This window comes from Manacus candei, unplaced genomic scaffold (assembly GCF_025592945.1).
Source record: "Manacus candei isolate 608988 ecotype Guabito, Panama unplaced genomic scaffold, ASM2559294v1 h1tg000008l, whole genome shotgun sequence".
In the NCBI taxonomy this organism is placed as follows: domain Eukaryota; kingdom Metazoa; phylum Chordata; class Aves; order Passeriformes; family Pipridae; genus Manacus; species Manacus candei.
The window spans coordinates 10212504-10226132 of NW_026138056.1; the positions used below are offsets into that span (position 1 = coordinate 10212504).

Sequence of the window (13629 nt, forward strand, 5' to 3'; positions counted from 1 at the left end):
ATGCCTATTATTCAAAAAGATTTATTTTTATTAGCGTCAGTTAGTACATGCTTTTAGAGTTGAGAGTTTTCAGAACAAGTAACATCTCTGCAAAATTAATAGCAATTCATTTATATTGCTTGCAGTAAAATTTTCTTTGCCTCTCCTATTTAGTAGCACTTTCACATGAAAAAACTTTAAAAGAGAAGAACATGGGGAAAACACCTTTATTGCAGACATAGATACCTAGGATGATCTTTATTAAGAATTTTCTTGTTAATGCTCTACTTTAAAGTCTGATGTTGAGATGTGTCAGAATGGATTACATTTTAGCTTCTATTTTCTGTATCTTAGTGGTGAATTTTTTGCTGCTTTCCTATCAAATAGCATCACCTTGGTTAAAAAACTTTAAAAATGTCAAGCATAAATTCCTATATAAATGGTAGCTTGTGCCTGCAATATATAAATAGCATAAGCTATGATGTTTAAAACTTAAATTTTGGCATCCTAGTGGCCCAGGAATTTACAGTAATTTAGTTACATGGTTTGCTAAGCCATAATGCACAGTCCTAATCCACAGTCCTATTGAAAACAACACCAGGCAGGTGAATATGTGCTTACAGTACTGAGTGGTGAAGGAACTACAGGAGAAGCAGTTAGAGAGAATTTGCAGGGAAAAAAATGAACACAAAGAAGTTGAGCAGACTCAGTGGTTGGAAATTACTTTAATATCATTAGCTTCATATGGTGGTCTTTGTTAGTCCAGTCGTGTTGAAGATTTGGTCAGAAAATTCATTGAGAAAGCATTCAAAGTGTGCTTGGGATTGTAGGTGAAGTGCTCATCTTCTACATACCCAGACCACATATGCTTAATAGGTCATCATCCCTTTCTTTTTCATGAGCAGTGCCAATTGAGATGCCATTATAATGCTCCTTTTTATGGCATTATATGGCTCTTTTGAAACACTGGTAACTTCCCCTGTCACTTTCTCAAGATAAAAGCAACCCCTCAGGAAACAAACAAACAAACAAATCCAAAAAATAATTCATAACAGCAATTAGGGATAATTACCAGCATTAAAATGGTTGACAAGTATGGGCTTGTGTTTCATATTTAGAAAGTTATAGTAAGACTATTCAGTGAGCTTCCCAGTCATAGAAATTATTTTTCTTAAAATGGTGTAATATTAAACAATGTTCCATTGAAAGAAACTTTAAATCTCCATTGAAAACAAAGCTTTAAATCAACTGATGCATCTGAGACGATATAGTTTACTTTATAGATTATTGTAAACTACATAAATAGATTTTGTCTCTAATACTTCTGAATATTTTTTTTTAATTGGTAATGTAATTGTTAGCTAATAGCTTGCAGTAAGATCTGTGTATTAACAGAGTATGTGTTGTCAGCGAATGACTGTACAAGTATGTATGAAAAGTATATAAAAATAGTAAAGTTTCAATAAAAATATGTTGGATTTGGGAACAGTTACCAATTTTGAATACATTATTTGGGAAACAACTTTGGGCTTATGTTATAACGTTAACTGCTTATATACTACATTAATTTTATCTTTTGTGTTATTAAGAGTGATAGCTGAATGAATTCATGGAATCACAGAATAGATTGCGTTGGAAGAGACCTTAAAGATCACGTAGTTCCAGCCCTCCTGCCTTGGGCAGGGACACCTTACACTAGAGCAGGTTGCTCAGAGCCCCATCCAGCCTGGCCTTGAACATTTTCAGGAATGGGGCATCCACAGCTTCTCTGAGCAACCTGTTTCAGTGCCTCACCACCTTCATAGTGAAGAATTTCTTCCTAATGTCTAACCTAACTCTATCCTCTTTCAGTTTAAAGCCACTCCTTGTTTTATCACTTCATACCCTTGTAAAAGTCCCTCTCGAACTTTCTTCTATGCCCCTTTAGGGTGCTGGGCCTTGAGCCTTCTCCAGAATGAACAGCTTCAACTCTCTCAGTCTTTTCTCACAGTAGAAGTGCTTCAGGCCTCTGATCTTCATAGCCCTCCTCTGGACTTGATCCACAAGGTCCATATCTTTTCTGTGTTGGGGGCTCCAGAACTGGACACACTTCTCCAGGTGGAGTCTCACAAGGGTAAAGGAGAAGGGCCGATTCACCTCCTTCGACCTGCAGACTGTGCTTCTTTTGATGCAGCCCAGGATACAGTTGGCTTTCTGGGCTGTGAGAGCACGTGACTGGGTCGTGCTGAGCTTCTTGTCCACCAAAATTTCCAGATGCTTCTCCTTGTGGGCACTTTCAATCCATTCTTCACCCAGCCTGTGTTTGTCTGGGTTTACCCCAATCCATGTGCAGGAACTTACACTTGACCTTGTTGAATGTCATGAGGTTTGCATGGAATCACCTCTCAAGTCTGTTGAGGTCCCTTTGGATGACATCCTTTTCCACCATGGTAACCCCATTGTAGGGTTACCTTCTACCAATGTAGAAGGTCACCAAATTTCAGACACAATTTGCCCTAAGTGAAGCCATGTTGGTTGTCACCGGTCACCTCCTTATTTTCCATGTGCCTGTTTCCAGGAGGATCTGCTCTCTGATCTTGCTGGGAGCAGAGGTGGTTCAAATGCATAACTACCTGTCTGTGCTAACATGCTAAGTTGTTAGAAGAATAACTAAGTGCAAAATCAAAATTACACAGTAAAAATATGCCTTGACCCTACAGCTAGGATTAAGGACCATTACTGATTTGGTTGTATTGCACTGACATTAATAATGTGGTGAACAGTCATATTGATTTAGGGCAGAGAACATAAGTGGAGAAAGCTATGTATGAGCATGCATGTTTTAAGGAAGCAGGCTGAGATTTTCAACAGTGCTCCTTAGTGATTTTTTTGTGCAGTCAGAATAGGCTAAATCCACATAATTAACTCCTGAAAGCTTTTATATCATGAAGGATATAGACCTATACATGTAAGGTTTGTAGTTCACTATATAATCTTCTCATTCTTAGTTATATACTAATGAACATTTCTTTTTGTGTTACTGGCAATTCAATTTTTGTTAAGGCTTCTATTCTTTCATTACCTTTATGATCAGACAGTTACTTTTTGCATTGTCTACAACCCTGTATCTTTGACATTTCGATGATAACAGTAGGGGATGCAATGGGAGAAAACTAAAAAGGATATATATTTTTTAATACTATAAATACAAAATATGGTTTATTTATGGTTTCTAATTAAGTTCCTTTTTTCATAGTAGGAAGGCAGAGGAGGAATAATTAGGTAAATGTTATATTCACAAAAGCTTGGGATGGAGGGGAGGGTTGTGTAAATAGGTGTGAGTGAGTGAATGAGAGTGTAAAAGAGACAGTATTAATGTATGGGTGCGTGTTACTGGTGACAGAACATATAGTGCCTTTTTACACACAAATGCTCATTTGCATAAGTCAGCCTTTGCCCATGAAAACGAGCTATGCATTTAAAATAGTCATCAGAAAACATTCCTTTTTTCAAGTACCACACCAAATGGTATCAGCTACAGTTTTGCTCCATTAATGTTCCAGTCTCTTTATAGTATTTTTTTCATGTAGTTCACCATATCCAGGCAGGCATATATTACTTTAAATGCTTCTAGCATAGCATCATTTATTCACAGAAACTAGTTTTCCATAATTTTTATGTATTGTCTAGTCAATGTAGGTGAGTTTACATACATGAAGTAGTGAGGTCATGTGTTTTCTTTCATCTGCTTATTGTATCTGTTTTCTGAGGAAAGGGCATCAAATGAAGTTTGGCACACTCTTAATCTTAAATCATCTCAGTCCTCGCTAGAGGAATGTGTTGAGCATCCCCAGTGCACAGACTACACTGTTCCATAAGAGTTCAACATACGTGGAATCTTTTTTTCTGAGTGAGAGCCATAACCTGGAAAAAAGTAAAGCAAGGTCTTTACAGTTCTTCTCACAAAGTCTCATGTGCACCAATCTTGTCAAATGACTTCGAGCTCCATTTTGGGGATAAGAAGAGCTGACTTCTGGGTTTTAGATTTATGTAGTTTGATTCTAACTATACAGACTTAACTCTAAAATAGTGTTTTAAAACCTCAGGCTTCGAAAAAGATCACAGCTAAAGATTCTGAGAGGGTATTATCAGAACATTTAAAAGATGAAGGAATATGCACTATGTTAGGCAATAAACACAAGTGCTGACCTTGTAACTTAAAAATATTGAGCTGCCATTTTGTAAAACTTGAGCTTAACTTGCTCAACTTGAGCTTAACTTTTGTACCATTGCACCTCTCAATATATTTTTTGATTCTATGATTCTATGATTTTGTGATCACTGCTAGTTTATTCTGCGAAACTAAAAACCTCCTAGATCACTGATTTTTTAAAAATGTAATCCAGACTTCATTTTTGTAGTATTTGGGGGTGCTTCAAAATTGATGGCTACATTAATATAAATTCAACTTAGTAACACCATCCTGTATTCAGGTGTTAATTTTACCTCTATTACGTTTATTGTTTTGTGAGCTGTGTCTGAGGACTGTGGGAATAGTCTTGGTGTGGAAGGGATGGAGCAATACGAGCATAGCAGCCTCCATGTTAACACCACTTTTGATTTGCTTTCTGTTTCATATTGTGGGCAAACAGCTGCCCTGTTCCACCATCCTGCATGTAGCTCTGTTTTGTATGCATTTGTCTCTCTCTCTCCAAGAAAATTGTCCAAATTCCAGATTATCTGATGTAATACTCCAAGTACAGATACTATTGAACAGTAAGAGGAAGAACCTTGTCAGGAAAAATAGGTGTTCTTGATCTTTCCCATTCCTCTGACATAGCAGTGGCAACATCTGACTGAAAGAGGAGGTTCTAAATTGTATTGGATGCTAACAATATTTTCTTCAAAATAAAATGAAAAATAAAAATGAAAGGAAACTGCACTGTAAATAGAGTCAATGCAAACTACTAATTCATTTTTCTTGAAAGATGTCGTGAACGAGTTATTTGTCACTTGCAACATAAGATTGTAAGCTCTTTTAAAGTTGAGTGTAAATATCCCTAACCAAGACAAAAGCAGGGTCAGAATCTCAGGATCTTGAAAGGACTGGGGGGAAGGAAGGGATCTTACAAAGGCTGTGAGATAATGGACCTGTTAAGGAGACTACTCCATCTTGCAGTCTTGTATTGACTCACACATAGGTCTTCTCCACTGAATGTCACAGTTAATGCTGTACATGGACTTCTGACTTTGAAGTCTACACTTGCAATTAGCGTATACATTTGGTTTTGTCATTATTAATTGACATCCTTTCTGCTACGTGCATGTTCATGATACATCCTAGTGATGCTCTAATGGGAAAAATAATACTACCAGAAACTGAATGAGAGTGATGTAAAAAATAAAAAATGCTAGTTGTACCTGAAGCAACCAGTTTTCAAACAATTCTACAGTGCAAAGAGATGCCTGGTCTCTCTTTGCCTGAGATAACCCTTTCAGATACAGGAGCTATGCTGGGCCCAGCAGTGCCTTTGTGAAGGAACTTGCTTTCTTTTCCTTTGAAGAGAAACTTTCCTGTGGGGTTAGGCCAGATCAGAAGCCAGATTATGTGTTTTGGAGGACACAATTACATTATTAGGTTAAACACAAAGTAAGGACTTGATAGAGCTGACTTAATGGAGGGTGTTTGCATCAGATTCATCATTCACTATCAGGTAATTGTGAAATTGCTTTAAGCCATAACAACAACACTCACCCCCTCCCTCATCCTCCAGTTCAGTTCCTCTCCTTTAAAGTCTCTGGGGTCATGACCCACCTGGAGGCCAAATATGTGGTATCTGGTGTACTGAATGATCTGATTATATTTTTACTAGTAGAGCCTTCAACTCAGTGTGCAGTTCTGGCTCCGAAGAGTTACTGAGTAACAATCCACTTTTCAGGGGTTACTTTTTTTTTTTGTATGTATGTAAATTATCATAGTCACCTATTTTCTTAATTAGAAGTGGGTAGTGTTTACTGTACCAGTCTGCTGGACCTAGGCTCTGGTTCTTCTTGAGTATTCTGTGTCACGTTTCTGCATACATCTCTTGAAACCTGGATGACCACAGGGAACAAGATTATTTGCTTGAATTGCTAAGGTTTTGTTGTAAATTCAGCTTCCGGGTTTGAACAAATGATCAGAATTTCCTTGGGTCTTTCACTGCACAGTTAAGTGATGCAGTATTAAAATCAATCCTCTTTGAAATTTTGCTTTCGTTACTTCCATTTCTGTCTGCTTTGATGGAAGCTCACAGTAATCGTAGTTTTGCTTTCCAGAGTGAATGCCCATATTAGTTTTTTTATTAAAAGCTATAGCATGGATACTTTTTTACTTGTGGTCAGTAAATGATTGCCTTGTTCAAATATCTTTGTAAGGAGACAGACTGAGATGTGAGGGCTGCCTTCCAGCTCTGTTGTAAGGCAGCTCTCACTCTAGCAAATCTCCTCTAGTTCAGTGATGGGCCACTGCAAAGAAGACTTGAAGTGGGATTGGGAAATTATCTTTGAAGAAGCATAGCAGTAGTGGAGATGTGTTGGGTGGTAATCGGGAGGCCTTAGTAGCTGAATCATTGCAGAGAAGTACCCTGAGTTATGATAGAGCCTGGAGGTGCAGGTGATCTAAATTTTAGGAAATTCTCCTATTGTTATTTTATGTTCTACTGCAGATTTAATTCTGAAATTTCTCTGTTTTAATAGTGTCTTCTAATCTCCATAGTAAGTTTTAAGGAAATTAAATAAAAATTGTCTGTATAGAGTGGCAAATTTGGTGAGGTAGAGGGGAGGCCTGAGAGTGGCCGTTACCAACTTGAACTTCCTTCCTTGTTATGGTGGTGGGGAAGGAGAAGGTATAGCAGCTAAATTCATACATACTTTGTGTATACTAAGATTCTGTGGAGTTCAATCCAAAACAGACCTCAAAAGGTTGCCAAGAGAAGTAGGCAACTTAAGAATTATGCTGGTATCTTTCCAGTTGTGCAGGTTAAAAAAAGAGAGGGTTGGAATATGGTATTACAGATGTGCAGATTGCTCATTGCTGGGAATCTAATGAGCTCTGTTCCGAGCTAGCTGCAATTAGTGCACATGTAGATATGGAAAAAATTATTTACCCTCATACCAAACCTCCTGCCCATTAGAAATCTCTCAGTGCATGAAGATAGGCTCCAGCACAGTTTGGTGCAATATTGGTGGGTATAGGACAGTGGACATGAGGGTGAGCACTGATGTGTCAGTACTGATAGCATAAAAACAGGCGTGTGAGATCGGGGAGGAGCTGCTGAGTCAAGTCCAGCTCCGTTTTCTCTCAGACACTGCATCAGATTGTCTCAACTGCATTCAACCATGGAATGTGAAGATATTTAAGAAAAACTTTCCTTAATTTCACTCTAGAAAGCAGCAGGGGTTGGTTTATTTGTTTCATTTTTACTAAACGACCTCATATAGGAATGTTGGATAGACGAATTATTTGGATAACTTTTAACAATGAGCATTAATTTAGTTATGTTAAATAATTGGGTTTGGTCACATTTAAATGTAGATATGGCAGATACATGTCTTAATAATAGAAATGGATTTTTCCTCTCCCTTCAAATTCCCCCAATTTATTTTTCCTTCAGACTCTTTGCTGCCTCCTCAAGCCCCCTCAAGCACATTTGAACATGTTTTAAACATATTCTGCTCTGCTATCTCCCCTGCTGCTGCTGAGGTGTGCTCACTGGGAGCTGCCTCCCGTTTGCACAGGGAGGAGGAAACTGAGGAGACTGAAGCACTTCCTGGTTGCACCAGGCATTTAGGGATAGAATCAAAAGCAGAAACACTAAAGTGTTACTACCTTGAATTGGTGCTCCTGGCTTTTGGGGAGGCTGGGTCAAAGTGGCTCTACCTGAACTAGGCAGTAGCTCAACCTGAACCAGGCAGCAGCTCACCGTTGGAGGGTCCTGCCACCTCCTCTCCCCTGCAGAACGAGAGCCCCCTACTCTCCCCCGCTCCCCAGCTCCCTTGAACTCCAAATGAGGCCAGCTGCCCTAATGGCCTCAGGCGGTGTTAGGAAATCAGCTGGCCCATGCTGTTCTCCAGGGCTCCCAGCTTCCTCTGCCACACAGCAGGATCTGGGACCACTCTGCCCTCTGGTACCTCTGCCTGCCCCATCTTGCATAAGCATATCCCCGACAAGCCTTCCTCCTGCTCTGCTTCCATGCTGCAGGGACAAGAGCTCACACAGGTTGTGGTTCTTGAGCTTTTCTTTACTTGACCTTTCCACCTACAACCTTGTTTTCTCATGGCAAGCTAGAAACATCCTACAGTGATTTTAACCAGCTTTCTCAGGCAAATCTGCGACAATCCCCATCCACAGGCAAATCTCCTTCTACAGATTCCAGGGAGGCAAATTAAATAGTCTTGGCTCACCAGCCTTTGTGCTGTGTGCATCCTATGTTTTATTAATAGTTTCCTGTCAAAATGAAAATTGTTGTCATGGATTGTATACAACACGTAGCTTGTAGAAAACATGGAGGATGAACAGACTGCAGGCAGATGATATGCTGTGGAAATTCTGATTCTTAAAGATTGATTAATTTTTATTATGGTATTTTAACTAAAGTCTTTTCACTTGAGTACATTCCTGAAAATTTAAGCACATCATAACTGACATAAATAGCACAGAAACGAGATTTTATGGCATGAAATTTGTTGATATAATAGTTTGTTGTGATTTCACTGACATTTATGGAAGTATCACTGATTTCAGTAAAATCAGGATTTCAGTCACTTAGCTGATTTTTATTAATTCTTTGTTCAAAGGCATCTGACAGGCTTTAGTGTACTGCAACCTTAATGCTGCTTCAACATAACTTTTCCCTACTTCACTTTGTAGTTATGTGTTTGTACACAGTCCCTACCATTTCCAAATTTAGTGAAAATTTATAGAAGAAAAAAGGGAATCTACTTTTCTTAAGTACTTTATTGCTGAAATGGCAGAATATATCATGTTAAGAAATTGTGTTTGTCTTGTATTGTCTCTGGTTGGGTTAGGGAATTGCAGTTGCTGTAAAATTTATTAAAAACCAGTTTAAGTGAGAGATAGGGAATTATTTTCCTGAAGTTGCATAAAGTCTCTGACTGAACAGGGAACTGAGCCTCTCTTCCAGGTTAGAGGTGAGGAATTAGATTTGTTTTGTGTCTATGTATCCAGTAGAATAGCAATATTTAGCTCTTAAATATTTGTCTCTACCAACAGATCTGAAATGCTGCTGGAAGTGGCTGTCATAATTATTGCCCTTTTCCAGTTGCTCAAGGCCCTGAGGACCTTGAGCAACTGAGTGATAAAGCAGAAGTGGAGCTGTAGGTATTCAAAATGCCAGATTATCTTCTTGACCAAGGTCTCTTCCTGGTCAGGGCTAGGTGACATCTAGTGAAGGGAAGTACAAAGATAATGTTATAAGGCTTTGTACTTTTCTATCTATTGATTTAGCTGGGAAAAACTTTGTTGAAATAAATTTCTCAGATAGTACAGTTTTGTATTCAGAATATTGAAAAATGTTAGATTACTGTTCTTTGGAACAAATGTCATATGGTATAACGATCTAGTAAACTGGAAAATTTCAGGTTTCAGTGAGTCTCTCTTAGCTCATTCTAAAACCTTCCATGACCATCCTGTTACTAAATGTTTACATTTATGTGTCTGCATCCTAGTGCTGGGTGCAAAAATACAGCAGTCAGTGGGCTGTGTAATGTCATCCAAGGAGAAGAAATGATCTGTTTGTACTTGAATATTTAATGAAGTTCATAAATTCATCATTGATATAAACAGAAATATTAATCATTAAAGCAGATATTTAAGAGATTGCTATCACTATACTAGTGTAAAGCATAATTTAAAATAAAGACACTTCACTGTATTTGTTGCATATGGTTTAGAAGTTATTTATTTCTCTTTTTTTACTTACATCCTTTGTTGTAAGAGTATGATTAGGTCCTTTGATGGATCAGACTACATGTAAATCATAGTGTTATACTGAAGACAAGAGGTGAAGACTCTGAAAGGACAGAGACTGACCTTCCACGTAATTTCAGTTAATATTAACAAGATCAAAAATTCAAGTTATTGGATGTCTCTGTGTATTGCTTCTCTACAGATGATGGCATACTGACAAGTAAAATCATGTAAATGCACTGTTTGACAACAAGTGATGAAGTCCAACTTGATTTTTTAAATTTTCTTTTCTGTGTGTATTATTGTGCCCCTCTGTATCCTACTCTGAATACCCTAAAAAAACCCTGATAATAATGATTTTATCTACCCTCCGTTAATTTTTATACCAGGCGGGTTCCTGAGGGTGTTGAGAGGCCATGTATGAAAAGACACTGAGCAGTGTGTTGGAAATGTGCTAAAAGCTTATTGGAACAGAAGGAGAGATTGAGAGAGAAATATGGATACGTAATACTAGTTAGAGGTGTTGTTTTCATAGCATATTTTCTTGCAAACTTTATATCACTGACACGATGGAAGACAGTAAGACCTCATTCTTCATTTGTGAATTGTGTATACCCTTTCCCATCCCCTTATCAGCTGTTTCCTCTGTGTTTTTAGATCATGGGGAATTCATATGCAGGGCAACTAAAATCTGCCCGTTTTGAAGAAGCTCTTCATAACTCCATAGAAGCTTCTCTGAGATGTAGCAGCGTTGTCCCCCGACCAATCTTCTCACAGCTATACCTGGATCCTGACCAGCCTCCTTTCTTGCCGGAAGGTAACCATGAAAGTATGGCACATTTCAGTTGTTTTTCTCTGTGTGAAAAGGGGGGGGATGCGTTTTAGTTTGTTTTTTCTTGGAAAAAAAAAAAAAAAAACCAAAACTGCACAAAAGTTAAATTTGTGACACAAAATCTGAATCTGGGGCATCATTAAGGAGAAAAAACAGCATGCTGGTTATTTTAAAAGGAGATAAATGCAAGTACTGTTGAAAAGTTTAATTTATTTTTTTTTACCTAGCTTTTGTTCTTTTTTATTTTTCTTCTTCAGATGTGAAGCCAAAGGTGGAGGAGTTGGATAAAGAGTTAGTACATCGCTATTCACAAAATGGAAACCTGGACTTTTCTACCAACCAAACTGTTAATGAAATGGAAGATGAAGACGAGGATGAAGATATGTCAGATTCAAGTAGTCCACCAATCCCATATTCGCAAAAACCTGCCCCGGAAGGGTCTTGCACTACTGATGGTTGGTATCCTTTTTTTTTAATTGTACGATCTTTACAACTAATTGTAATTATAATGTGCACTCTCTACGGTTAGAAACTCTTAAGCTAGAAGGTCTGAAAATACAGTTTATAGTCAAAGCCTTAAATCTGATGGGATATGGATTAGAAGGACTTGTTTCAGGACATAAAGCGTAATTTGTTATTTGAAAGCAGTGTCTAGGACTGGCTGTGGCCCTTCATTAGTTTCTGAAAGCCCTTTATTTTCTGTGGTTATTGTTGGTTTACTGTCCTCAAAGAGGTTACCTAAGTTGGCGTCAGTATGGCTGGTTCTCAATCTATGCCTAAATTATTCTCAGAAACATTGGCAAAGCTGGATTTAGTTACTTCCATGGGCAGAAGGAAGAGTTTGGAAAAAGAAAATGGAGAAAAAGCTTGCTGTACTTTGTGCTGCCAAGGTAATAAGAGCGGTTGGTAGCGGAAACTTGTCTGTTTTGTCTTCCCCATATGCTTGTTGCCCATTGCTTGCTTACCTTGAACTGACCTGATTATTGCTCAAGATGAGCAAAATTGTTGACAATACTATATTTTTTTTTGTTTTAAATTGTTAAAGAAAGGGTCAGATCATTATGCATATACCTAGTTGGACAAAGTAAAATTGATGTAATCAGTTTACCTTATCCTATAATTGTTCTATTCTGAAGATTTAACTTCCTCATAGAAGGAAGATCTAGTTGTATTTATTAGATGTGTTTCTCATAAAAACATCCCCCTGCTCCCTTCAGACACTTGAAAACGAGCATCTGTTCCCACCAGGTCCAAAAGCCTTTCTTGACATTTTATTCAATATACCCCTAAATCGTGGAATTCCTTGTGCAGAGTACATCGAAAGTTGTAATTTGTAAAATGGTTTCGTACCTTGCTGAAGCGCATGGTTATATGCAGTGATAGAAGTAAGAACTCATCAATGGTAATTCTTTGACATTTTTGGAGGGGAGAGAGAAGGAGAAAGCATGAAATTATGTATTCCTAGAAAGGTGTTCTCATTTGAGGACAAGTATCAGTCAAATCTACAAAATCTCCTGTGCAGAGCAGGAATAGTACCTTTGCCACCTCTGCTCAGGATTGTTTTGTTCAGCTGCTCTTTCTGACGGGGCACTGCAAGGAGGTCCTCAGCTCTCATGGCAGTGCAGACTTCTCTCCTGTGGCTGCATATTGCATATCACAACACTATGCCCAGTTACATTAATATATGCTCAACTATATATATATATGTAATATTAAGCTTTTTAGCATGTCCTGGAAAATCTGACCTTCCAGCGGGACTTCTGTGCTCTGATTTTTATCTATCAGTCTTTTATTATCAAAGCACTCTAGAAGAAAGTTTCCTGTGTTACATCTCCAGAATTTCAGGATTGTTCTTTATTCATTGTTAAGGTTACCATTCTGAATTTACAAAATCTGCCTTGCTCTTCAGTGTTGTCAAGGGCCTGATTTAAGAAAGCAGTGGTTTTGTATACGTTTTTTTCCAAATACTGCTAGTGATCTGTGAGAACAGTTTTACATAAGTGCTTGAAACACACAGGTTTCCAAACATTGACACTGCAGACCGTATCTCAGCAAGATAATTATCTGATAGCTCATCTTTCATTGCATGAATATGCCCTTCCAGAGATGTAAGACAGGATCACTGCCATTGTTTACGTCCCTTATCTCAGTTATCTAATTGGAAAGATAAATAATATTATGAAAATATTAAAGAATATTGATATAATAATTGAATTCACTGTGCTTGGATACTTTAAAATAAGCTTGTATTTAATTGCTTATCCAAGAGCAAAATATTGGTACTAGAACCTGCAGTTCATAGCTCTGGTGGCTGTAAAACCCATCTCCCACCTTTTAGCGCAGATGGGGTGAAGTCTTTTTTTCCTTTAAGGTATTTCTGCTGTTTGATTTTCCTGAGTTCAGGATGTGTGCCATAACCATCGTATTATTTTCTGTGGTGACCTGTTCTGTTATTCGGATGGCTTTGTCAGTCACATGGGTGCAGAAAGTAGAACTTAATGTCTTCATTTGTGGGTTAAAAAAATAAGTGCCTCAAAAGTGACAGTTTGTTTGAGGATCCTTCTCAGCTGGTGACTATATTAGATCCCTTAATTCTCTTTAGCCCATTGGAAAGAGCAACTGCATTTGCCACTTGCCTTACTACTAGTCATACAAGGAATTCACTTATTTTCAGGGACTTTTTTTTTTTTCTGCTCAACACAAACTTCTATAACTAACTTACACCTTCCATGAAAAGAGAATTTCAAGAAAAATAATTCTTCCTTTTCGTACAGGTACCTCAAAATAGGCAGCGAAATAATACAAGCAGCTGTTCTGAACCACTTGCTTGCTGTAGCTTTAAAAGAAGCTGTTTCTAATTTGTGGAATAACA

The 13629-nt window shown here is 37.9% G+C and overlaps 1 protein-coding gene across 6 annotated transcripts in view; it reads left to right on the forward strand.

The window, feature by feature from the left end:
- The window catches only part of GREB1L (GREB1 like retinoic acid receptor coactivator), a 137351-nt gene that overhangs the window by 63641 nt on the left and 60081 nt on the right, over window positions 1–13629 (forward strand). For 4 of the 6 annotated variants that reach the window (XM_051774617.1, XM_051774626.1, XM_051774646.1 and 1 more), the window contains exons 3-4: window positions 10583–10754; window positions 11015–11212. In XM_051774617.1, coding sequence (XP_051630577.1) covers window positions 10586–10754; window positions 11015–11212 — 367 coding nt within the window. In that variant the 5' untranslated portion in view covers window positions 10583–10585. The remainder of the gene's footprint in view (window positions 1–10582; window positions 10755–11014; window positions 11213–13629) is intronic. The other 2 variants (XM_051774633.1, XM_051774640.1) reach the window with 1 other exon arrangement.